Source organism: Dromaius novaehollandiae, chromosome 6 (assembly GCF_036370855.1).
Source record: "Dromaius novaehollandiae isolate bDroNov1 chromosome 6, bDroNov1.hap1, whole genome shotgun sequence".
In the NCBI taxonomy this organism is placed as follows: Eukaryota; Metazoa; Chordata; class Aves; order Casuariiformes; family Dromaiidae; genus Dromaius; species Dromaius novaehollandiae.
In genome coordinates, this window is record NC_088103.1 from 40,605,948 (window position 1) to 40,633,139 (window position 27,192).

The window sequence follows — 27,192 nt, forward strand, 5'->3', positions numbered from 1 at the left end:
TATAAATGAATTCCAACTGATTAGATTGCTTAAAAATATACATTTTCTCATATGACCAGTTCACCTAAAAATAAAATATGGTATTACTTTCTTCCTGTTGCCCTGTCCCACTTTGCAATTTTAATATGTACTGTTTCTTGAGTTAATTTTCCTTCTTTGGTTTAGTAATCATCAACACTGAACTACTGCACTTTCTTGCTAATACCGCTATGTATAAGAAAAGCTTTACTTTCATGAACTAAGATAAACAAACATTGAAGTAATTGTGTGCTGTTGGCAGCATTTAGTCCTCTTTCCTTTTGTTCTTTTTCATATTTAAAACTTAAAATTGTAACTTGGTATTGAAATTTTTGGTGCCATCACTTCATACTATTGGAGTCAGTCCAGAAAATGCAAGAGTCTGATATTTCACAAGACAATCTTCCTTTATTAAAGACTGGAACAGGTAATACTTTCATATCTGCATGGCAAGGTAAGCCAGCTTTTTATAACAACTTAAATTACATCTTTAAAATGTCAAGTGATATGTATTATATGGTATGATTTGCTGCCAAGTTGAATGGTAGATTTTTTTTTTCTCAGATGTGCTTTTTTGTCTAGGGTCTTTAAGGACATACTTTGATTTTCATTCAGGCTTTTAAATTATGTAAATGTTCTGTAACACTATGAGTGCTTCAAAATTACAATAAAAATTTCACTCAACACTTCAGCATTTTTTTGCTGCAAAAATTATGCCAGAGGTAAATTAATAACAAAATCATTATAAAGCATTCTGTCTTAGTGCCCTTTCTCTCCCATGACACTCTTATGGGAGTGAGGTAAGGTAAAACCACAAAACCCAAAACTTTTACATCGTCTATCAAAGAAAGCAACAGCAATAATAAATAATCCAAAATACTATCTGTTTCACCTACATCATCTGTTTTCACTTTATATGTAAGACCAGAAAAATAACTTTAGGAGAAACAGGGCTTTTTTCAGGAAGTGATATATACAGATACGTTGCTGAGGAAGCAAGAGCCGTGCATGAGAATTCTCCATTATCAGGAATAAAATACTATATTGCATGGCACAGCAGACTTTCTTCATTCCTAAAAGTACAGTCTACCAAAAAGTGCCTCTCATAAATATTTGTGAACTCAGAACCAAGTACATAAGAAAAATTTAAGTCAGTTAAACAGAAATACCAAGTAGGGACCAAAATGTTCAGTGTATGCAGTCATCTCGCTTCTCATTTTTGATCCTATCTATTTATTTCAGTGACTATTCAGATGCTTTCATACTACTCTAATATCAATATATTGATAATTATAAGATTGGATAAGATGCAGGAAATAAACCTATTGCATCAATTCATTCAAGAAGTCCTTCTGGTTTTTCATCTCAGTTAGAGATGAAGTTCACAGTCAAGGCTGTTATACAGAAAGCCTCCTCAGTGCATTCACTCTGCCTTTAATACTCTCTTTTCTTACTGTATCATTTTATAGCCCAGTCACATGCCAGAATCTTTCCTTATTGTAGTAGAAAACACCATGGGAAATTCCATAATTTTCTCCAAGATAAAATACATCAGACTTATTTTTTCTCTAGATAATCTCCAGGATCTCTATTTCACTTGCTCCCACAAGACTTTTCATCAGCTTTCATTTCTCTCCCCAGCTTCTGTTTCCCCAACAAAAGAAAATTTAATTCTCTTCTACATAGCTGCAATTTGATTTGTTTTTCTTATCCCTCTCTCTGCATTTGATTTAGGTTTGAGTCTCTATTCTTGACATACTAGAAGTGAGTGAATGATTACAGTGACTCAGTGCCTAAGAACTCATGGCCTGGAAGGACTTACTGGCAGATCTGAGATCTCTTCTTTCTTTTTTCAGATAATGTCTAAACTGCTAGCTGTATCATATCAGTTACTAACTCACCCATAAGATGCAAGCTGCCACATGGCCTGGGAGCAAGTCTGTTTTCCCAGTTAGTATTGTTACTGGTGCATGGCCTCCTTCTCCTCTCTTACAATTCCTGCCGGATATTTTTACAGTGAAATTATTTACCTTAAATTCCCCCACTTTTTTCCCTCAATTAAAATTACTGATTTTTCCTACAACAGGTTCCAATCCCAAAACATGTGCCTGTTAGGTAGAAGGAAAAATTAAATCTGTTCTTTGGAACAGGAGTTGTGCTGACACTTTGACCCAGCCACGCTCTTCTGTATAACCGTAGGTTCTAGCAGTTACATTTGGCATTCTCCTAGAACAGAAGCAAAAATGAGGAGTTTTGAATGTGCATCTCAGACACTTTGAGCTCTTCCTTCATAATCAAAGCTAATGGGGTTCAGGTTGCCACTGAGAGGGTAAACAATTGCTCATTCACCTATCAACAAGTCTATCTCCATGGACTCTCTTCAAAACTCATGACTCTCTTATTCATCACTTGTGCTAACGAAGTATCAGGGACTCTGTAAATTCAGACAGTCTCCAGGCTGCTTTAAGCTATACTGATTCCAGTACTTAAGAAGCATAAGTTGATAGTATGCCCAGATATATTTCTTAAGGCATATTTCCAGGATTGAGGAGAGCCAAGAATCTGTTTTTTATCTTTAAGTACCAAGGAACTCAAAACCTCTGGAAAGAACATGTATCATCACCAGCCTTCACACAAACAGAACACACCTACATTGCTGTTACACAAAACACACCTCTCTCCTCCCAGCTACTACAAAATTGGATGGGGCAAGATGTCTTACAACACCAGAAGCATAAGCTGTGTTTAAAAAAACAGACTGACATTGGCATCAATGCCCTTTTCATCCTGTAATTTTTCTTTTTTTACACTGGGAAAGCCTAGGACCTATTGTGGGAGTTGTCCAGAGTCGTAGATAGCTAACTTTGTTCTGAGCCACTGATCTGTACTCTGAGCAGTTCCGTCATTCTTTAACCATTTCCTTTTAATCCTGCTGCTACCTTCAAATGAGATGTTTATTATCGAGCATTACTAGGAGGCCGAGCATCAAGAATAAAGGACTTTACCCTCTTCCGTTTAACTCTGTCCATTACTTCTAAAGAAGGGCTGGCTCTCCCTATGGATTATACCTTCTGTGTGCATGGTTACTGTCATCACCAGCTATAAAATTCTCCCCTACCGTTATTTCCTTAATGTGATACTACTCTCTGTAGGCCTTCAGTTCACAAAAACTGAAGTTAACATTATCTTTCCTTGATTTGACTGATTTAATTAGCAGGCAGCATGTATTAATGAAGGTCATAAATATTTGTCATTTCCAAAATATTCTTTTTATTGCTGCTGTGCAATACTGAAAAGGATGCGCTAAGGCAAACTGGTTTTGCCTCCATTCGGTACAAGATTTGTTCACTTGACCAGAATACACACATCACAGTTGGACAATAGAAATACCAGTAAAGTCTGTTATTCATGGCTTTGCCACTCAGGGACTAAATATAAGATACTCCAAGAAGGTGAGTGGTCTTTTTCTATACATACTAGCAATTCTCTAGGGGATGCAATAGACAAACCTACTTCCATATGACGTCCATCCAAGCTGAGAAATTCATTAACTGTTTTCAATCTCAAATTGAAATGAGACAGGAAAATGTTGCTTTTAAAATGTATTTTATTCACATTATATTTCTATGAAAGCCTTGGTAATTTGTACATTGCTGCACTTGAAACACAGTTGCTGAGTTTCCTTTGGAGAACATGATTCTCAGTGAGTGTTTTGCTCCTCTTTTTCCTACTAATGTGAAGGCCACTACTGTCAGAATGCATTTATGTCCTTGATAATTTTCAAACTGACATTTATAAAACCATCTGGATGTGTCCACTTACATACTGCTGGAGGTGACTACAAAAAACAGCCTTTTCTTACTATCCATAAAAACCTACAGTTCCTCTTAAGCTGTGAAACTACATCAAGGAAAAATTAGCCATTCCTAACACATGCTAAACGTCAACAATTCTACAAGTTCATCATCCTAAGCTGCAACAATTTAATCTGCACCACTGTGTACTCCCTCTGAAATACACTGACAGTGGAACTTGGTGTTGAAAATTTATATCATTCCCTCACATTTACCAGACTGCCATTTTTCAAAATACAGAGCAGATGAAAAAGCAAACTAAATAAGATGGTAAACGTAAACTCTTGCCAAATCCTGTTCTCAGCTAGTAGTGTATATTTGTCCTATGAGGTACAGTAATACTGTATGTATTTCTTACAGTAGTGAACTATTTCAAGTAGTTCATAACTACTATTGTGGGGGGCTCTGTGACACAGAACAATCATGAACAAAGTGCTAACTCTGTGGAAATTACAATAAAATATTTGAGTGTCTTCAACAATCCTGGTCACCTAGCAAACATTTTGGATGGGTTTGATTTTCGTGGGAAGGTGTTCAGCAATTTCTGAAGATGCTTCATCATTAATAGAGGCAGCAGATTCACTAACTGCTTTCTATATAACTTATATGCCAATATTTTGTCAGATTTGGCACATGACATTCTTTATCTCTTTCCTATGACTCGCCAATCTCATTCCTTCTCAGACTTAGCTAATGAGCTACATCAGTTTGATGAGCTACCGGTCGTGTAAGTGCTGCCTAATTTCCATCTTCCTGTCAGTGAACATAGACTACACTGTGACCATTTCTTATAATCAAATATGAGATCCAGTCACTGACCATATCACCACTTCCTCCAGATTCCTCTGAGACTTCTTTATAATGACTAGCGTTGTATATAGCACTGACTTGCACCGCTTTACCAAGAAATAAGACCCAAATCCAGATCCAAACAGTAAAACAGGCTCCACATACAATAGCAAGTGACAGACACTCAGGAATGAGTTTTTACAATGGCTAGCATGCTAGGTAGTTTATGTCCTACTCAGCATGTGGAAAAAGCATATATTTGGTGTTATTTCTGAAATTTTATCTTCTCTCAGGCTATGCACCTGTCTCAAGACCAGAAGCTGGCTTCTCATATGAGCTTCGGATTCATCCCAAGTTACTTCCTGCCCTTAGGCATTTGAATCATTCCTTTGAGTAAGGATGACTGTCGCTATAACACAGTTGCCTGAATAGGTGATCATGACAACAACCATCTTGTAGATAGCAGTGTAGGTCTTGTAGGTTGAGGTCTTGCCCAGGAACTGAATGACCTGGGTTGTGACATGTTCCTTAGACTGAGCTCGTGCTCAATATACAGAGCAGGGGAAAGAACCTAGAATTGCCTGGTGGACAAGGATCTAGTCAGTAAGCTACAACATGATTATCATTATCCTTCCTTCTCTTCTGGCCACATTTTTGAATGAAAGCGGCTGTGGTGTTTTTGCTTTAAGGTGAACTCAGTATTGTCAGTGGTTGCCATTTACATTCAGAACTCACAAACCAGTGAGAAAGTTAGGAAAAAAAATACCTAATCTGTGAATCCTACATGGCCTAAGAGGACACAGATTAGTCAAAATGGTATCGGGTGGACAGAACATAAGTAACTTTATCAGCAAAAGCACAGGTGCCCATAAACTCTCAAATGCTTACGTGCGCAGTTAAGTTTTCTGTGGGTCACACTTTTGAACGTAGGCACCTATACTCCCCTTAATTTGTACCAAATTTTTTCCTACTTCCCTCCTTTCAAAAGAATCTAGGCTACTCTCTGCAAATAAATAAATAAACAGGCTTGATTATACCAAAACATATAAGGGTATGTTTCACAGGGTATGTGCATTAAGGTATTCATTATCACCTGACATTAGACAGATAACTTAATCAGCTAGCTGGTCACTTCAAGTGGGTAACATAAAGCAGTGAAATTAAGCTCCTATTCTGAACTGCCCTGCAGGGAAGGCTCACTTCACTGACTGTAACAGGAGCTTACAATAAATGGCTAACTTCTTTAAGTATTTCAAATTGACTGGTTTGAATGTTACACACTATAACCTCCTCTAGGAATGAAATGGGCTTATCTTGTTTTTAATTAAATCCATAGCAAAACTTTATGAGGTGAAAGTTTTGATAAATTAGAAATGATGAGAGAACTGAAAAGACAAGAAAAAAGCAACATTTTAATATCCAGCAGCAAGACTATCATTCTTACAAAGATTCTCAGTTGCTCACACCAAGCCTGTAATTAGATACCATGTGGGCAGGTCCACACCCACTGCTGTGGGATTGATTCCAGCTGAAAAGAGCTGGTAACAACCAGGACTTGACAGGGAGCTATCTGAGCAGAGGTTACAAAGCAACAACATGTTCTACAGAGTGGTAAGTGACTGAAAAATTTAAAGGTTTCTTGGATAACTGTGCTTGCTAACTGCTGTTTGTGGCTGGAGGTCTGTAAGGTTCCCTGCTTAATAAAAGGCAGGCTCAATGGTATAGTCTGAGGCAATAGGCAAAAAGCAACAAGAAGTACTCAGAGTGATCCTGAGGAGACCCTGACAGAGGCTACAAGACTTGTAGCATCTCAATTCTGGAAAATTCCAGTAGGAGATGATAATTCCTGGGCAGTGATAATGTAATGCAGCTAGGAAAAGGGGGTGGATTCAGTGGGGCTAAGGTGGTTTGACAGAGAATATCTATCTACATTTTTCAAAGGAAGATCAAAATGATGATAATTGTAAGTAGAATGTGTGTGTGTGCTTTGTTTTGTTTTTTTCTTTTTAAAGGGAAAATATGTGAGGGCACAGATAATAGTTGAAGTAAAAAGGAGGAAAAATTAGATGAGCTATAAAATAATGCATTAGGAGCACTGCAAATTTAAAAAGAGAATGGAAGTGGGGAAGAATTACAGTTCTCTTATGTGAAAACATGTGGCAAATAAGAAGTTTTAGTTGACCACCACACAGAGCGATAGAAACTTAGACTAGTCATCAAGAGAGGATGTTTTGCACTTCAGAAATGGTGGGAGGCAAACGGTGTTGGGCTGAGAGGTGATTAGGCAATCGCCTAATCAGTAAGAGGAATGGTGAAGGCCCTTCTGGAAAGAGAGACAAATAGCCAGATAGTGGCTGCCTATCAGCTGAAAGCTCCTTAGGTAGCATTGAACTAGCACAGCTACCTCTCAAAACTGTATCATGCTTTTTTTGATGTCGCTACTCAGATTAAATAATCATAATTGTCTCTGTAAATTCTAAGTCTGATACCAGTGTAGAGACAAGGTGAGATCTCTGTTATTTAGGAAATCAAAGCAGATAATGCACAATGCCCTGAAGTGGGAAGCCAAGGACCCAATATTTAATAGGTTTTCTTTATTGCTGTCCTGAGATTTCACTGGATTGTACACCATTTCTAAGTGACAGACACAAACATCTTGATAAGCCAAATTTTACTGCAATCTCTAATGATGAACAAATGTACATACAACTTTGCATTCTTATTGCTTTTTTTGTTGGGCTACTTCCCACACTGCAGAAAAAAATTTGCATCAGCATTCTAAGTTGTTATTCCAGGTTAATGCCTTCGTCCATTGTCTCATATTCAGTTTAGGAAGTCAGTAGATACCCAGAAGACACTCCTACTGCCCAAAGCAGACAGTGCATGTGAACTGTGTCTTGTTTTGCTTACTACTGCAATGTCAGGTGATCTGGAGGATGGAATCTACAAGAGGGTCTGGACATCTTTACTGAGAGATTTGCCTAATGCTAAATTTGTGGGTTTCAGAGCTATTCGTTTAAGACAAGTTATCTCCTGGAGAATTTAAGTGTACCTAAAACCTGGTGAGCTTGCAGGAGGGGGGACTGGCTAATGCCAAGATGCTCTTCTATTTATTATTACTTGTTTGTATTGAAGTTGTGCCCAAGAGCCTTCATCTGGAATCAGAACCCCACTATGGGCAATTTACAGCCATATCTGTGAGCTGAGGAGGAGTCAGAGATGAAATGAAGTCTTTTACTAACTGTACCAATTACTCTGCTCACCAGAACTAGTTCACTGTATCACCAGCACATTGTCCAATACTGTGCACACCAGCCTTCAGCATTTGATAGTCTGGACAAATACTCTGTGTCTGAGCTATTGAACAGTGACTGTGCCTGGAAAAGGCAGTATTCTTTGTATGCTTGTGAAGAATGGGCAGGACCATTTCTACAAAGCTTATCTGAAAGTACTTTTTTTTGTTGCTTTATTTGAACATATTTGAATATGGGAAAAAAGCTTACATGATCCACATTATAAGACCTATAGATACTGTTGTAATATTTTTAACTTTAGTTTCTTTTGTCCATTTGGGTAATGGGTTACAAGGCTCAGGTGTGAAATTAGCAAGCATTATCTAAATACTTCTGAAGCTCAAAGCCGTACAAGAAGTTTCTAGGAGAAGAGGAAATTTAACTTGTATCTTCCATATCCAAACTTGTATGCTAAAGTCTGGATGGCCTGTTCTCCTTTGTGTTGCTTTTCATAATTAACTGAGCACCATGCCAAACTATAAGGAGGCAAGAACTTAAAAAATACAAAAGGCAAAAATAAAACACTGGAAAGACAAACTGACCAAAACTTTCTAGGCATAAGCATGATGCCAGAGCAAGAAATGGGAGAAGTATGGCTGGAGTGGTAGGGCAGGAAAAGATGAAAAACAGAAACTTAAAGGGTGAAAATTAAAGAGGCTTGAAAGAAGAAAAAGAACTTAAACTCAATACAGGATGGGGGAAAAAAACAGACCAGAAAATTGCAAAGATAGCGTATGACTGAAGGGACAGAAGATGCCATGCTTAGTTCTGTCTGCAGATGAAGATGAGCAAGCACTGCAGACTGTCATTGCAGAATGAGCTGTTCTTGTTTTACCTCTGCTTGCTTTGAAGACGCTACTATGAACAAAGTTATTCCCCACGTTGGTATAGACTGCAGAAGTTATACTTTAACTTCCTGTTTGGTCTCTCAGTTCTTTGAAATGTAGGATGAAGAAGTGGAAAGCATCCTCTAGATTATCAACCCTAGTCCTTGCTGCTTCTCACTCTCACATTAAAACATGATCAAACTCCATCTTAAAACTAGCTATGCTTTTGCCTCTATGAGTTCCATTGGATGGCTATTTTAGCACAATATGTTAGAAACTGTGACCTAATATCTGACACTTTTCCATGGCTTGTTCAATCATTTCTACTTCTGGTCTCAGGCTATATCTTTGTGGAACAATCATTTACACTGAGACAGTGTTCTCCTAGGCCAAGCAGTCTTCTCTTCAGTTCTTGTTCTGCATTCCCCTCTTTCCATTCTTATGATCATCCCAGAAGACTTTATCTCAACCTTTTCCAATTTTTCAAAATCGCTCTTGAATTGTGAGTGCAGCACCAATGAAATCTGTATACTGGATAAAATATATATACTATAAATAGTACCCCCTCATCTGTATATTTGGATACAAAGACTGTATAAATCCTTTTGACCACTCTCTCTCTTCAGAAGATGCTAATAATACAAGATTTCAAAGGCCTTTTCAGTTATTCCTGTCTCAAATGTTTACCTCCATTCTGTGCATATGATCTGCAGTGCGACTGCATTTACTTTCCTGAACAATCCTAAATACACAAAACAGTCCAGACCTGTCCTCTTTATTTACTAATCCCTTAATCTGGATGTCAGTAACTTTTTTCAGTCATGAGCTGATGTCCGGCAATACCAATGCGGAATGTTGGCATATAGTGCAATGCCAAGAACTGATTCTTCTGAAACCACACTCAGTGATGATTCCCCATGAGTAGTGAGTAACTAAATTAGCTGTGTTTTTTGACCTTATAATAACATGATCACACTTTGATCATGCATGATCAGCAAATCCAGGAGCTGCCTTCTAGTTCTTTGCCATCATATTGTGAAATGTAATAATTACTCAATTTTTAATCTACTTTACGTGTGCATTCATTTTTTTAAATCTGCTTAATGTGTGTAATAGTGCATGTATATCTCTTTTAATTTCTTAACAAAATCTCAAGTAGTGGAGCATCTTATTGAAATCAAGGTATCCGGAGAGTCAGAATGCTGATCACATAAAAGTGTCATGTTGGTTTGTCATGTCATGTAACTGAACTCAGTTACACAACTTTGTTTTGCATTTCTCACAATCTTTCTTTAACGATTAAGTATCCTGTGAAAAGTTCCACTATTTTGCAACAGATTAGGTCATTCATCCACAGGTCACTTCTCTTATCTTTTTTTACATGTTAGCATATTAAGTTTCCTCAAATCACTTGTCTCTGGAATTTTCTTGCTACTCAAGAACTTAAAGAAAAACTGTCAACTGATTTTTTTGACAGCTTTAAGACTGTCAGCTATGAGTTACCAAAATATGCTGATCTCGGAACATTTAGTTCTGTCAGCTTTTCCCCAGCACATCTAGATATTGTCTGAACAGGGTATTGCCATCAATACTTCTTTTCTTCTGGCATGAACGTCAGCTGGCTTTTGCTAAACATTGAGCAAAAGAAAAGTGTAAACCTCTCTCTTCAGCTGCATCATTGTCCTTTGCCCAATTTTATTTAAAAATGGACCAAAACCATTGTGTCCTTTTACTTCTTCCATACATGAAAAATTCCTTCTTAACTCGCATCTTAATTCTACTGGCCATAAATATTTCTATTGGCCTTGCTGCTTTCCTTATAAAAATTGTGTGATTTCTAGCTTTTAATTATCAATATTCCCCCTTTTCCTCCCTTTTTATGGCCTAAAGATGTTTTACCTCTATCTTTTCTACCTTTATTTTTTTTTTAATCACAGAGTTAACACATCTGTACTTCAAAAAATAAAATAAAATACAGCAGCCATCTTGTATCCTGTTACAGCTAATCGGTGAAGGAGACTGGATAATAAGAGAATGGTGAGTAAAATACTTAGTATTTAGATAAATTAAATGTTTTGTTTCAAATAATAATCTCATTGCAGCTGTAAAACATTCTGATAATTAAAAATCTTGACACTTGGTCTTGCTTCTCTTGAATATTCTGTATGTGCATGTCTGTGCATATATCTTGAGGTGTTTGGGTACATGTGAGACTTAAATTATACTGTTGACAATCATTGTGCAGACTTTCTCATATCTCACAAACCATCTACTAGTGGCCCATGAATCACAAGTTGAGCAATTCTGTCCAAAAGAGGCCTTGGCGGCCTATTGTGAAGGACAACTCGTACTCCAATGTATGTCTCATAGATTAGGATGTCAGTCTGTGAACATTCACAATCTTCTTTTTGTTGCTGTTGTTGGAAATAGGTAGTGCTGGTTTTGGCTCAGAAGTGTGTATCCTCTGTCCATTTCATTCTCAGTATAACAACCGAGTTTAGCATTCAGGAAACTTCTTGCTAGCAGTACTAGCTAGACTGAGTTTGAATTCACAAACAAGTCATTCCAGTTCCTCTTTTTCAGCACTAAGCATCTTAAATGCTCAGAGAAAGCATTTCCTCCATAAAATTGCATGCTGCCTCAACTCCTTTCATAAAGATATAATTTCTTAACCTCTTTGCACTCTCTCTTTTTTTTTTCATTAGGTTGACTGATACAGAAAGCATACCCACTAGAAAATTGGCTTCTATTCAAACTATACACCTCTCTTAACAAAAAGATGGATCAATATTCCACAAAAAGTCTTTTGCATCTTCCATTACTTATCTAGCTACCTGTTCATTTCCACTTTGTCTTCTAATGAAAAACATCTGAAAAGAAGTTGCTGAACCCTTGTTCAGCAACAATCTCTCATACTTTCTAAAATTGTTACTATTTGTAAGATGCTCTGAGAAGAGGTACTGCACAGACTATAGACCATAAATTGTGAATCTTTATCCATTTTTATCATAAGCCTACTATTTTAGAGCTGTCTCTAAGGTCTGGGGTCTGAAAAATAATTACACTGTCCCTCCTGCTATAGTGTTCTCAACACAGATTGTTCAGCATGAATATGAGATCTCTTGGTTAAATACTTAATTATTTTACAGGCTGAGCTGAACAACCATCCATAAACATATCCCACTGAGCTCTCCAATTCATTCGACAAGCCATGTCTTCTGAGGTTTTTCTGCATGCTAAGAACCCAGTGATGGTGACGATGGATACTTCTTGGCAGGTACTCCAGCTGAACAGAGGTGTTGTGGTGTGGTGTTGTGTTTTTTTTTGTTTTTTTTTTTTTTTTTTAACGGTTAGGACCTCTCCATTCTTGTCTGTCACCAGCTGCTTAGACTGACTCCTGATACTTTTCTGCCTTACTAACTGCCAACTTTCCTCTCTGCTTTCCGTTCTTCCCAACTGGCTGGTTTTCTTTTTAACCAGTGGCTATACTAGTATTGGCCATAGAATTCTACTTCAAAAGAAATCTGATGCTTCCTCTCACTTCTGCTCTTTGCAACTTCTGTTCACTGCTTAGATATTTAGGCTTGCTCCTCTGCCCTACCACATTACCAATGAACTATTACCCACACAAGGGACTTTAGCTACCAGAGCTGATTAGAGAGTACTTGGAGCCATGCTGCCTGCACTCTAGCTTATCCCATCTGGCTTGGCTAGGAAATCAAGTAATTACAGCCAAGTAATCCAACTTCCACAGAGAAAAGCGAATAGATGGACCACAAATATCTCCTGTCTGGTATTCCGCACACAAGTTTCAAGGACGTATTCTGTGAAAGTCTCAATTGTTTCCTTTTTGTTTCTGAGAGCATTTGGTAGCATCAGTGACTTCTAGAGGACAGGCTTTCCAGTTTTCTCAAGCTGTCAGATCTCTAAAAATACCCATTGGAGACAGTTTCCCACATACCAAATTTAAACCTACTAAATTTACCATTTTTTTTCCTTAACTACATTTCATGATCTGTTTCAGTGGCCAGGGGTGACAGATCAAAATTACTGCTCTGCAAGAAAAGCAGAATGTGTAAAATGGGGGGACAGATGCTATACAAAACTCCTAGAAGAGGAAGTTGAGAACGGTGAATGAGGCAAACAGAAGGGCAGGAGAATGGTGAAATACATGGAACACCTGCCCTGGGAAAGTCAAATGAGGAAAGTGTGCAGGGAAGGGATTTGAATAGGGAGGGAGTTACGAAGGTGCAGAAATGCAGAGAGCACCGGGTAAGAGCAGCACAAACAGCCTGAGGAAGCTACTGAGTATGCAGACTTCTATAAAGGTATGCATATCACTGTCTTTGCTCTACCACACCTCCTACCTGTCTCCTCGTGGCTGGCAAAATAGAAGCTCATGATCCATTTAACTCCCTCAGCAACTTGTATCCATCATTGGTTGTGTAGGAAAAAGAAAGCAGAGCAAAACTGAGGAGAGAAGGATCACCTCCTTCAGCCTACTGGTAATGCGCCTTTTAATGTAGCCTCGTATGCCGTTGACTGCCTTTGCCATAAGGGTGCGTTGCTGGCTCACGTTCAGCTTGGTGTCCACCAGGACGTCCAGGTGTGTTTTCACAAAGCTGCTTTCTACCTGCTTGGCCCCAACCCTTTACATGTACTGGTACATGGGGTTATTCCCCACCAGGTTCAGGACTTTACGTCTTCCCTTGTATTATACTCTTTTAAAAAAGAATAAATCACTCTAAGTAAAATGCTTAACCTGTGTATTCAATTTGATTTAGGTGATTGGACTGTGCATTATTGCATTTTATCTCCTTGGCCCAGTAACAGGTGAGATACAATATCTATAAAAGCTGTCACTAGAAGTGGAGTAAAGACAAAATAAATAACATATATGATACAATGACTAGTATTTTCCTTTACATTGAAGTTGTGGTATGATTTGTGTATTGTTGTATAACAATGTCCATTACTGTGTATAGAACTAAGGCTAAAGGCTCTACTCCATTTAAATTTCTTTCTTAAGAATACAAGAGATATAAAATTGTGTTGAAAATTTGTGGAGGAGAATTTTACAGTCATATGCCCTTGTTCTATCAAGACAGTGCATGAGCTGTCTTTTACAGGCAACTGCTGTTTTTAAGGAACAGTCTAGTAACAGAATGGTTAGTGTGACAAATGGTGCTAGAAATGAAGAGTTGGGCATAAGTGAGTAAAAGACCTATTTTGACCTCAAAAAGACTGGTATCTTAAAATAAATGATAATATCATTCACAATGGAAGGTTACTGCATAAATGTCCTTCATTCCTAGAAACACACAGCCTTGGAGCAGAAAGTGTGCAAAAGCAAGTCTAATGAGCATTTCTTAAAAGAGATTTAAATATATACACACACATACATACATACATACATACACACACAAGCCTAGAAAATGCTGTCAAAGGAACGTCCTGGTCTTTTCTTGGTTTAACCTCAAATCATTTAGCTTTCATTTTGTTACCTGCTTCAGGCAATGTCCATAAACAAAAAAAGAATGAATCTGAGTTTCAAAATTAATTCATAAAATTAAATCCTTAGTTTTTTGCTTCTCAGGCTGTTGCAGTCTCAAATACATCATCTAGCTGTAAGAGATTCCAAAATACTAACAAGCCGTTTTGTGTTCTCTAGGTAAAGAAATTTGCTACGATAGGCTTGGCTGTTTTTCAGATGACCCACCCTGGGCTGGGATACCAGGGAGACCTCTGAAAGGTTTGCCTGACTCTCCAGAGCATATGAACACCAGCTTTTCTCTCTACACAAGAGAAACAGGAAATAACTCACAGGTGATATTTATTTTAACATCAAGAATAGACTAAACCTACACGTTTGTAAACTTGTTTAAAAAGTCTATGTCACTCATCATAGGCAAACAAGTCAGAATTGGAAGATAGTTTGAAGGTAATGAATGACCTTTGAAGCTATTTGGGGTAAAGCATTAAAAAAAAAAAAAAAAAAAAAAAGTGAAGTAGCTGTAAGACACAAGAGCTTTCCTAGCATTTTCCTATGCAAGCATGTGGCTTATAGAGCACTAACTTTCGCCTGCATTTAGCACTCTCAGGAAAGGCAAGGGCTTGTTCAAATAAGCAGCCCTCTGGGTATTTAGATAGGGGAGGAAATGTTGATTGCTTACACAAGGAGAAATTGAGTCAGAGACATATTGTGACTTTTAAAAAATAAAAGCAAGTCTGAAGCAGAACAATTTCAGTACAATTTCAAAACCTGCATTCCTTCTCAAAATCTGAGTCATTTTTACATTCTTACCTGCCTTTCTCCATTCTGCAAATAAGACAGAATCACTCAAGTTGCTTATTCCTTGTAATACTGAGCAGAGCAGTGCCTAGGAACTTGTAAGACTCTGGGCTGGGACCACACCAATTTAGCAAACGCACATGAAGCTGCTAAATCCTTTGCAGGCTCCCAGAGTTTGTCATCTGTGCTGTACCGAAACACTTAGGATTCCACTGGCGTGAACTATGATGACATCGCTGTCACTGTAGACATCACAGCTTGCAACAATCCTGGTTGCTATGCTAAGAATCAAGCTCAGGTTCTCTAAGGATGAAAAGTTATACTTGTAATAATTGCAGAGCAGGGACAAGCAAGTATACAATCTACACTCACCAGTAGGCTACTCGGGCATTTCTGTTCTTGATAAAATAAGATGAGACAAAATATACCTTGCACTAGTTCCCTGCCATTAAACTTAGATCTATGTATGATCTTAGGGCACAGTCCTTCCACATCCAAACTCCCTGAGCTTGCATCACAGCCCCTATATTTATCTGAAAACAATACAGATGGTCAGAGATGATTCTTAGAGTAAAAGGAAGGAATATAATTAAACAGTTTGCAGCCATGTGTGGTGGACCAAGATCAGGTTTACCACTATTACATATAGTATGAAATTCTTTCAGCCTTTCTGGAGTAGCTAATACAAAAACACCTGTAGAAACATCACTGGTACAGACAAAAGCCATTTCTTAGATGCAGAGCAGCATACCGAAGCCAAAGATCAGGTCAGGAGAAGGGCAGAAGCAAGGAGGTATGGAGCTGGTGAACTGCTCTGTGGAGGAACTCATCCAACTCAGGCCAATACGTATCATGTGACGCTGTGGCTCTTTTAGACTGTTTCATATGCTGCATAAGGAGGCTCTTTCTGCATTAAGAGGAATAGATAGGGGCAGCAGAAAATACATGGAGGCACAGCTTCTTTGGAAGCTGTGTTGGAACTGAGAAGGGTGAGATACTGAGGCAACCAGCTTCCAAAAATTAAAGACTTTGACCGTTCAAGGGAGTTCTGTAAGTCCTACAGAGGGGACAGCCTTGCTGACATGGTATTTTGCTACCTTCTTTAAAAGGGGGAATAGATAAAAGATCTAACTTTCTTTTTTGTTTTCTTCACATAGGTGATCTCAGCGATAAACTCCTCAACCATCCAAAACTCCTACTTTTCCTCACGCAGGAAAACCTCCTTCATCATTCATGGATTTGGCAGCACTGGAAAAAAAGGCTGGGTGGTAGAAATGTGCTTGGTATGAGAGATTATCTTCTGATTTCCATCAGCAGCTGTAGCTGCATTCAAACATTATCACTTAGACGCTAATGTACACCTTCCATTTTGCAATCCACCAGAAAGTGTTGTCAGAAGATACCATCCAAGAAATAAATTTCACCCAGGTCAAAATGCTGGTGATGCATAGTCAAGGCTTCTTGGTCATTTCTGACAACGTGCAACTCTGGAGAGTTTTCATTCCTAAACTCTGAATTAGATCAAAGCAACAAAATGAAGATAGATGTTTCCAATCTCCAAGCTGGTATCAGAACATCAGATTAGACAGGCTAATTACTTGTCTTTCATTAGGAATGACTAAAACATCCTTCAGCCAAAAGACCTTCCTCATTATAAAGTTCCAGTTTCAATCTACAAACACTATTAAGTTTCAGCCCTATTCAGTTCTTCCCAAAACTGTTTTTTTTTTTTTAAGCTTTTTGTTTCACTCCAGAGTGCAATGCAATCAAGACTCTAAAACTGAGATGGGGAGGCTAAGACAATATAGAGCTGCTGCACTCTGGACAACAGAGTTTACTATGTTAATGTTAGTCTTGACTCTGAAAGATTAAACAAAACCTCCTGTAGTTTCTCCTCCTTCCACACTGGCAGGGAAAGGGACAGACTAGAAAAAGATCACTGCAGAACACACAGTCACAGATCAGCAAAACTATCTTTGTTCAAAAATCTATGAGAAATTTTAATCTAAAATCTTAAATTTCAAAATTTTCTAGCTGAAAAGAAACAGCAATTCTAACTGCCTCTCCACACTACAAACTGTTGTTGTGGTGTGCATAAAAGAGAGAGAAGGCAGTTCAGGATTCAATGCATTATCATTTTAAGCTTCTGTTTTCCTTGTCATGTACATTCAGCTGTCTACCCTGTGTTAATTGTTTCCACTCCTTGTTGTTCCCTGAAAGTTAAGTAAGCCTTAGTAACAGAAAGCTATAACAGACCTTAATATATGATTCTTCTGGTGGAAAAATCAGTGATCTCTGTAAGACTGTGACAATACAGGAGTGACTAGTACATTAGCTATCTTTGCTAAAATAAAAACTTCCTGCTTTGCTCAGAGCCTTTCCGGTCTAATATGACTTTCTCAGCTTCAAAGACACTTGAAAAATAAGTCTATTTCCTATTATCTTTAGTTAAACTACTGGTGACCCTCAAAGAAATTCACATATAGCACATAGCAGCTACTGTGCAGTTGTATTGTCTTTCCACTTTATTTCAAATATGTATACAAATGGTTTAAAAACTAGAATAGCTTGATTGTTGTCTTTAAAAATTGAGACTTTTTGGATGCATAACTTGCTATATTCAGTTTTGTGAGGAGATTCTTGTTTCAGTACAGGCTACAGTGAAGTGTTCTGTTTGTGGAGAAAAGAAATTCCATGATGAAATTAAAATGTAATTGTTCATTCTGATTTAAGTTGCATCTCTATTTGCTATTTTATGTTTCTTTAAATTTCTTTAAATACTTTGTTTTATGTGTTTCCATGCCAGCTGTTACTGGAGGTGGAAAATATGAACTGCATTGCTGTTGATTGGAAAGAGGGTGCAAAAGGCACCTATGTCAGTGCAGTGAGAAACATCCGTGTGATTGGGGCTGAGGTTGCTTATTTCATAAAAACGCTACAGGTAAAAGACACAGCTTTACAACCTACAATTCACAAGTAGATATGGTTGGATTATGATACTACTGCTTTGATTTTTAACCTTGTCCAGTATGGTCAGCCAGTGCTTGAGGAAGTGTTGTACAATGGAAGTAGTTGAGACTCAGCTAATTATAATAAATATTAACTCTGTGAGGACTTCACACAGCCACAGAAGACACAAATTAATCTAAAGCAGTTGAAAAGATGTGGCAATTAATTAAAGACCAGTAGGTGACATACTTCCATATGATGACACAGGCAAGAAGGCATTCGATGGAGGTGAAGCATGTCATATGACTTAAGCGCTTAGAAAAGTTTGGCTATAAACTTGTGCCAGAAGTAAATTAGCATTTTAATTTAGCATCAACTGAAATTAACAGGAACTGGAAGCACCACAGAGGCTCACTTTATAGTGCCAGCTTTGTTGTCTACAGGCAAAATAAACTATCCTGTTGCCTTCTATTTGTGAACTTCATGTTACTGAAGACAAGGTTTCACATTTACGTATGTAACACAAAATTTCTTGTTCCAAAGTTTAAAAGCAACAGTTTTTCCCACTGACTTCAAAAAGACTTGCTAATGCTAATGCTGAAAATAAGACCCTCTACTTGTCTATGGACTGATGCCAATCAGTAGGCACTCATTTTTAAAAGTCTTGCAAAAGATATTTTGGAGCCCACAAGGCAAAGTACTAGCCTTGCAAACAGCTGGATATCAGGGACACACTTCCCCAGAATCCCGTAAAATATACTCTATACTACCCAGAACCTCTGATATCTGGCCTCATGCATTTGTCTCTGTATCTTTCCTCTTTGTATAAAATTTCTAGGTCGCTTGAAGATGAGCATCGGATCTCTCCATCTGCCTCCTTCCATTTAATATCTCTGCACTGCACTATTCGCTGCACTGTTTGCAGTCTAGGACTATCTTTCTTCCATTACAAAAGTGCCATTGCTGCATAAATGATTCTTAGATTTTCTTTTCTTTTCCCCATTTTACAAACTTTTAGAGTACTATAATTCATGTGTAACAACTCATATAATTGTTTTCTCTTCTACATCCATCTGGTCCAAAATCTGGGTTTTGACATAAAATTTTACCTGAGTCAAGTCATATCCTTTGTATCCAAATTAAAAATCTTTAGCAGACATGCTTCACAGTCAAATATTAACCCCTTGTATTTAATTGAATCGTGATAGACTCTGCATTGCTTAGGTGCAGGTACACGATGAATGTTTCCATCCTACTTGGAGGAATTCTTTGAAACAGGACCTTGCACAATGAATTCTTCACCTGTGACTCTCACAGATGGATGACTAAGTCTATCTTTTCCTAACAGGCTTGTAAGGATTACTCACAGACAACACAGATTTACTTTGATCAAATTTTATTTTTGCCTATGCTTTCTAGAAAAGTAAAGCTGCACTGTAAATGGAAGTACTGCAGTAAAAAGTCTACTCAGAGGAATCTGTCATCTACCAATAAAGGCAGATAGGCAGATACTATGAATCAGCTTTTCTTCTGACATGTGCATTACAAAAAAATTTAGTGAAAACCTCTTCTAATTAGCAATTAATCCTTGTTGTCTATGATTGTTACAAACCCCAGCAAGTCCCTGAATTAATTGTATCCCCTGCATGCAGCCTACACACTGATTAATTTCCATTTCCATCTTCAAAGCTTGTGTAATATTTAAAAGTACAGGTTTTGTACAGATGATGTTCAGCGAAGAGAAGAATGAATGTCACCGCAACTATAAGCTTCTCAGTGAAAATGTTATGGGGTGATATGATTACAGTCTCTAAGTATACACATGGAAAACAGATGTGCAATAAGAAAGGGCTCCATAATAGAGCTGATGAAGATAAAGCAAGTTCATATTTATAGAAGATGAAATTAGGGGTTAATCCAAATGTGAAAGAAGGTTCCTATTTTGACACCACAGGTAACTAAACACAGTAACCATACGCTAGGATTGTGACAGCAGATCCATCACATATAACACAAACACATACTTAAAATTCAAGACCAGATCTTCTTCTAGCAAATCTTAGTGTAATTTAGACAGTAATTGATTCAAGGAACTCACGTAGTGTTGGGTATGCAGGAAGACAGACTAGATGTTCCCAATAGCCCTCAATGTAAGACACCATCTTTGCTTGATATTTAAACAATTGTGTTGTGTGTCTCTCTCCCCTCCTCCTTCCCCCTGCCCTTAATAATTAGAAAATCTTCAAGTACTCCCCTTCTGAAATCCATTTAATTGGCCACAGTCTTGGTGCACATACTGCAGGAGAAGCAGGAAGAAGAACCCAAGGCATCAGACGAATAACAGGTAGGCTACTTACGGAGAGGCACATACAGGATGCTATGTTTCTAAAGGAAAGAAAGTTGCAATGCTCTGAATTGTCCCAGCCAGACCAATTGCAGTGAGAGCATTTTAATCATTTCAATAACAGTATGGCACTTGCACCATGGCTGTGGGCTTACTCTAGCCAGTCAATTGCATTCTTCCTCTAAATGTCCTGGTTCATTCCTCCTGGCTTTTATAATGAGTAAGCAAACCAATTTCTAATTGAAAAGCCAATGCAGCTATTCAGCATGTATCTTTTCAATTGTTAGTTGAAAATACAATGATATAATATTTTTATCAGTATTACTTTAGTAGTAGTTTTGGTATTATCAGAAGAATAGTCAGAACTAGAAAAATTACAAAGAATTTGCATGCTTCAAGCAACGATAATCTGAGCTCCACTAATGAATATTATCGTTTTTTTTCTTCATTGTTTGTCATGAATACAGGCCAGCTGAAAAGCAGTAACTTAAGTTGCTCCTATAATATACTTTTTTAAATAGCATCAGTTATGTGCTTGTGGGCACATGCTGGCAAAAAGATGAGTCAACAATGTACAGATCCACTTCTGTTACTCTTTTACATGTCTCTTCTCCAGGTGCATTACTGCTAAATACTTTAGTGTACAATATGATTCATTATTGGTATTAATAGCAAAAAGTCATACAGTTGTAAACCACTAGGCTAAGAGACAGGAATTAAATTATGGGCTCTCCTGCAGACACCTTACATGAGAGTGGGCAAACTCTATGCTTCTCAGAAACAGGGGTAAATATTTTATCTTCCATCTCTTATTAGGTTAAAACTCTTTAAAGTCCTTTAACTCTAAAGAACTCTGTTAATATATTTGTAACATTACTGTCATTCATTGGACTGCATTAACCACTACACTAAGGCAAAGCAACATATCAAAAATCCTTAGTTTTCCTATTCATAACACTTGTCAGGCCAGTAATGAGATCACTCGTAACAAAATCTATCCTTTGTAGTAATACAATGCCTTTTTATATTCTATTGGAAAATATTTTGCTTCTGTTGGAGTGAGTTTGCATTCTGTTGGAATGACTGCAGTATGCAGTCCATATTATAGCACATTTGGTTCAGTCCAGCTTAGAATTCTCAGTATTATTCAACATGTCTAGTGCATTATTTATGCCTGACATTATAAGTTGGAAAAAGACATATATTAGTATATTTAAATTTTCCATCCCTCCCCCAGTCAATAAATGTTTTTGTTTAGGTTTGGACCCTGCTGGGCCTTTTTTTGAAGGTACTCCTCCTGAGGTGAGACTGGACCCTTCAGATGCAAGACTGGTTGATGTTATTCACAGTAATGGTGCCCGCTTTCCTGCTGTAGGTAAGTGTTCATGTGCAAGCAAATATCTGCAGAGGTGGGCATGTCACAGGGGTATCTTAAAACACTGACATCATCACATATGTATCTCAGGGCTTGGAATGTATAACACCACTGGTCACCTTGACTTCTACCCAAATGGAGGAACTGTAATGCCTGGATGCAATGATTTAATTCTGCAGATGAAACAAAGTGATTTTGAGGCTCTCATTGCAGGTAAATACACATTTCCAACATTCAAATATTTTCTCTTCTCTCAGTTCTGAAACATGAACCGTGACAGTAACTATCAGTTTGGGAGATAAAAACAACAAAACAATTTTTTTTTCCTATTTAGTCATAAGTAAAAAAAAAGGAAATATGACACAACAAAAGCTAGTTTAGAGCAGTGCTACCCAGGGAGCACTGTAGAGAAAGGAATGATCAGGAATATAATACAGGCCTAGGCTTCGCTTCTGGAATTTGAAAGTCAAAGTGCAATAACCCCAAAAGGAAGTTTTCTAGGCAGAGAGAGACCAGCATCATGACTAGACCTGCAGCATGACACGACCGTATTTGGCTTCTTGCAGAGACTTCAAGGAGCATCCAACATCCGCAAGGCATGAATTAGGCAAAAGTGTCTTCAGAGAAGTCTCCACTAGAGACTTCTCTCTCTTCACAGGGTTTGGAATTGTCAGTAGAAGGCTGGTGGATTCTCCTTGTTCTATTAACCCTTTTTAAACTGCACTTTGCAGCCTTCTGTGGTACTATATATGTATGGCTGTCTTCTTAAAAGGGACTAAAGCTGATAACAGACCAACACATCTCCCTTGAAATCTTGGGCAAACTGGCACACAGTTCTTCAGATAAGTCAAAACACTGGCTTCTACTGCAACTAGAAAGGTGTAAATTCACACAAAAATGTATTACAAGACTCTGCTACTGTTTTACTCTGTGGTTTAGCTATTTTAATGGAAGGGCAAGTACAACTCTTTTATAAGATAACAGGAGATTATTTCACAGATGTTCATAAAATTTGTTCCAACAGATGCTATAGTCATCGGAGGGTGCCATCACTCACGCAGCCATGAGTTTTATTTTGAAAGTATCCTCTATCCCACTGGATTCATTGGATATCCCTGTGAAACATACAAGTCCTTTGAGTCAGTAAGTATATCAGCTCAGGAACAGACAAACTGTAAAAAAATAATCAAGGTCTCTGCATTCATGATAGATGATGCTATATACACAGAGCACTTGAATGCTGTGGTAGTTCTGCTCTCACATTATCCAACTAGCAGCAGAACTGAGATGAGAAATCAACCCAGTCACCACAGAACCAGTGCTGGCTGGTAGCAAGAAGTGTGCAGTGAGGCACAGGACACAGTGGCTCCATCAGCTATTCCCCTGTGCTTTGGATAAGGAATCTTGAAGGATCATACCACCAGAATAGGAAAGAAACTAAACCCCACGCAATCCTCAACCTAAACCTTTATGCAAAGACCATATAGGTTAGCTATATCTACCCTACGAACTCTCAGCTGTAAGACAAGACAGCTGAAGCTTCCAAAAGCCCTAAACATTCTCTAATTTACAGTGGGCACTGATTAGAGCACCTATGAAATGCTCTGATTTGCCTGTAAGTAAATGCATCAATAAATGATGCTTAAAATACACACGCTACTTTTTCCCCCAATATTATGTTGCAGCATGGATGCAGGCAGGTTCTTTTCCACTGGAAAGGTATATTTGGCTTATATTTTGTCCCAAACTCCAGCTGAAAAATATTTGAAACAGGGAGTTTCAGATCATCATCCACACAGGTATCAAATCTGCTCATTTCACACCCACTTGGGTAAGATATAACAATGCAAAGCACTGCTACAGCTTTGCAAGATTGGAACAATGTCTTGATTCTTAATTTTATCAGAGTTGGGATGAAAAAAAAAAATACTCCTCATTAACTGATGTTCTTATTTTTCCTAGGGGGACTGTTTCCCATGTCCCCAGGAAGGATGCCCAATGATGGGACACTATGCTGACAGATTTCCAGCTAAACTGAAGAGAATAAACCAAAAGTATTTTTTAAATACAGCAGCAGACCCACCTTTTACTAGTAAGTGGAGAAGGTCTGTAACAGCTGGGCACATGTTTGAAAAGGGATTGCTTTGACATGATTTATAGCCACACACTTTTGTTGCTATCATAAACATCTGCTAAGATCTCTGAAAAAAAGTGCTGAATTAATCATCGGAATTCAGGCTCCCTGAGTCTTTCATTTGCTAACATGAACAAATCCTGTTTATAAAAAAAGAACTTTCCCATTTACTGGCATTTTTAGATCTCATGTATCAATGACAATCTAGTTTTAGTTTCTTTTTCTTACATAGGCTGGAGACAAAGAGTGTTTATCAAACTGTCTGGTGTAAAGAGAACGAGGGGAGACATAAACCTAGTTTTCCATGACACAGAGGGAAACACAAAAGAATATCAAATTACCAGGTAAGTTAAATTAAATTAATATTTCACTAGAGCATTTAGTGTTGCTGTCCTTAATCTACACGTCTTTCACATATTTAAGCAGTGCAAACATATATTCTTTGTTGCAGTCATTCTAGTTAACATCAGATATGGACAAAAGTTGTCACATAGATAAGGCCTATGAGGGCTGACAGATGCTTACAGCATGGGAATGGAAGCCATTTCCTTTTCATGTGTTCTGAGACTTCAACAATAAATTATGAGTCCAGTTTGACAGAAGAGGCGCTGTTTCTTTGAGCTGCTCTTAAAAAAAGATCTATACCTCTAGAAAGCACACAATTCTTACAGTTCACACCAGTTTCCTACACACATTAGCACAACTGCTCCCACACTAGCATAACGTCAAGCTTGTTAGTGTATTCACTCCACACGCTGACAAGACGCTGTGCTCTGCTGGTGACTTGCTGTATGATCTCATGCAAGGCCTGAATTTATCAAATTTGCAAAGCAGATACGTCCTTCTTCCCTGTGCTACACTAACAGACATCACTCCTTTATAAATGGCACATATAGGTCTGGCCAATGAATGTCATTCACAGCCTATCATATCATCTCTTGTTCACTATCAAAATAGCAACTCCTACCATCTTTTTTACCTCCTCTGAAATAAGCATTTCCATGTATCTCCTATGATCCTCTTCAGGTGCACACAGATCAAAACCCCACAGAAGTTCACAATTTTTCTCCACAGTCTTCTCTGAAAAACGTACCTGAACCTGTCATGCTGTGATAAAAACTCAACACTCTCAGGCTGCTGAGGAGCTCAGAACCCTGATGACAGACCTGTTACCCTTATTGTTTCCTGATGTTCTCCTACCACATATAAATTAGAAGTTTTCTGTGTTTCTTTGCATCCTCTACCGTTCAAGGCATAACACAACAGAGTCCTGATTCAGTGCTCTGTGCTGCTGCAAATAATAGTAAAAGTGCAAATTTCTGTTGTAACAAAGTGAACAACCCAAGTGCTCTGGAGAACGTGACTTAGCTTAGTAACCTCTAAGTTATTTCAGTTAGCATTGCTGTCTTCATTCTATTTGCAGTGGAGTCCTCTCTCAAGACCAAATTTATACAAAATACCTTGATGTTGAAATTAACCCTAAACTTATTAAAAAAGTTGAATTTCTCTGGATTAAAACTCCATTCACCCTGCTTTGGGCAAGACTGGGAGCAGACACTGTCAATATAATTCATGGAGGAGATGGACATAGGTAAGCATATACCTTTTACAGACAACATCAGTATCAGAAGGAATGGGAAAGAGTGCGGCAACTCTAGTAGACATGACTGAAAAACAGTCTTGATAAATTGAACACGTGGTTTAGAATCAACAATGAATGAAATTTAATTCAGTAATGACAATGACAAAGTATTGCACTTTGCACAGAAAATCAAATGTTCAAATACAAAACAAGGAATAATTGTCTGGAAAGGAATACAGCAGAAGATGATTTGGATAGTATATGGTGCCACAAAAAAACGAGTACAAACCAACGCTACAGTGCTGTTCAAGATAAAGTAAATCGCATTCTCAGGTGTACTACCAGGAGTGTTGTACAGAAGATCCAGGGAGTAATTATTCTAATTAATTAACGGTGGTGAGGCTGTAACCAGGAGGACAGCCATTTTCAAGTTTGTACAATATATTTCAGGAAAGATGTAGACAGATTGAAGTCCAGAAAACTACCAAGATGTTTAGAAAACATGATATATGTGGAGCAGCTGAAGGAAATGTTTTCTTAGTCAAATAAAGAGAAGTTTGAAGAGAGGCATAAAAACAGTCTTCATTGATGCATAAGCTAGCTGCGGAGGGCCACAGTCAACTGTTCCACATATCCACTGAGTTTAGGTCAAGAATTAATTGATGTATTTTACAACAGATGAGATACAAGTTAGATATTAGGAAAAACTTTCTTGTAATTAGATATTGGCATGGGTTATGTAGAAAAGCTGATGAAATCCTGTGAACTCCTGAAGAAAGCTGCAAAGCTTTGGTTGGAGCTTTGGTTGGGACAGTCTAGTTAAACATCTGGTCTCAATAAAGGGAGTTTAACGAGATGGTCTCCTGATGGGTTATCTAGAGCTCTATTTCTGTGACTCTGCAGATGAATTTTATTCATGTATCAAGAACCAAAATTTACAGCTTGTCCCCAGAAGAAGGAAATTCACGTCGTTACTGCTATTATGCAAACCGTAATATGCACTACACCAGGCTTTTAGGAAGGCTTAAATAGGTTTATAGATCAAACTGACTACCTTCAAGGTAACAGCTGACACTTTTTCTTTTTTCTTTGTTTTTGTTTGGAAAAAAAAGAAAAATATTGATTTAACTTGTTTTCCTTTCCAGATCAACCTTTTGTGGCCATGGAACTGTGACATATGGAGTTCCCCAGTTACTTACGTCTTGCTAGAAGTCATTAGGTACAACTGTTCTCTATACTGCAGCTGGGTAAACAATCAGTCCTCTGTACAGGAATGTTTGTACATGTGGCTATTAAAGGAAAACTCATTCTTAAATTGGCTGTAGCTTCCTTTGTTTTTTCAGTTCTGTGCAAACACATTTGGGCATGTTTTTTACACGTGAAGTAACTATTTTAAGTTTATCACACTCATAACGATGGAAGCAATTCTATTCCCTTCCGTAAAACAGGCCTTCAGTTCCTCTGATTATTCTGCTAGCCTTTTTCTATACCTTCTTCCAGTTGCAATTCATATTTTTTGCCATGGCTAACAAGAATGGTACACAAAAAGACACAATTTTCTAGTTGTCTTTTTTTTTTCCAAAAAATGTGACCCCTGATGGTTCCTCTGATGGTAACAGCAGAAGCTATACACGTGAAGAACACACTTGCAGAGAGAGGAATATTCTGGGACGAATATAGGGACATCATTGGAGCATACAGGGACGGGCCTAGAAAAGCCAAAACCCATTTGGAG

General features: G+C 37.9%; 1 protein-coding gene across 5 annotated transcripts; it reads left to right on the forward strand.

The window, feature by feature from the left end:
* The first annotated feature begins 6,183 nt into the window (after positions 1–6,183).
* On the forward strand, positions 6,184–26,772 carry LOC112980930 (pancreatic lipase-related protein 2-like). 5 transcript variants are annotated; one of them, XM_064514277.1, is made up of 15 exons: positions 6,184–6,272; positions 10,719–10,818; positions 11,931–12,058; positions 13,566–13,614; positions 14,453–14,607; positions 16,231–16,356; positions 17,880–18,014; positions 20,258–20,366; positions 21,625–21,741; positions 21,832–21,954; positions 22,766–22,884; positions 23,704–23,833; positions 24,108–24,219; positions 25,299–25,466; positions 26,603–26,772. In XM_064514277.1, exons 3-15 carry the CDS (start codon positions 11,993–11,995, stop codon positions 26,664–26,666), a joined length of 1,473 nt encoding a protein of 490 aa, XP_064370347.1. In that variant the 5' UTR covers positions 6,184–6,272; positions 10,719–10,818; positions 11,931–11,992; the 3' UTR covers positions 26,667–26,772. The 5 variants fall into 5 exon arrangements, with proteins under 5 accessions (XP_064370347.1, XP_064370349.1, XP_064370350.1 ...); XM_064514279.1 differs by having other exon boundaries at positions 14,492–14,607; XM_064514280.1 differs by lacking the exon at positions 13,566–13,614.
* Positions 26,773–27,192: the final 420 nt, after the last annotated feature.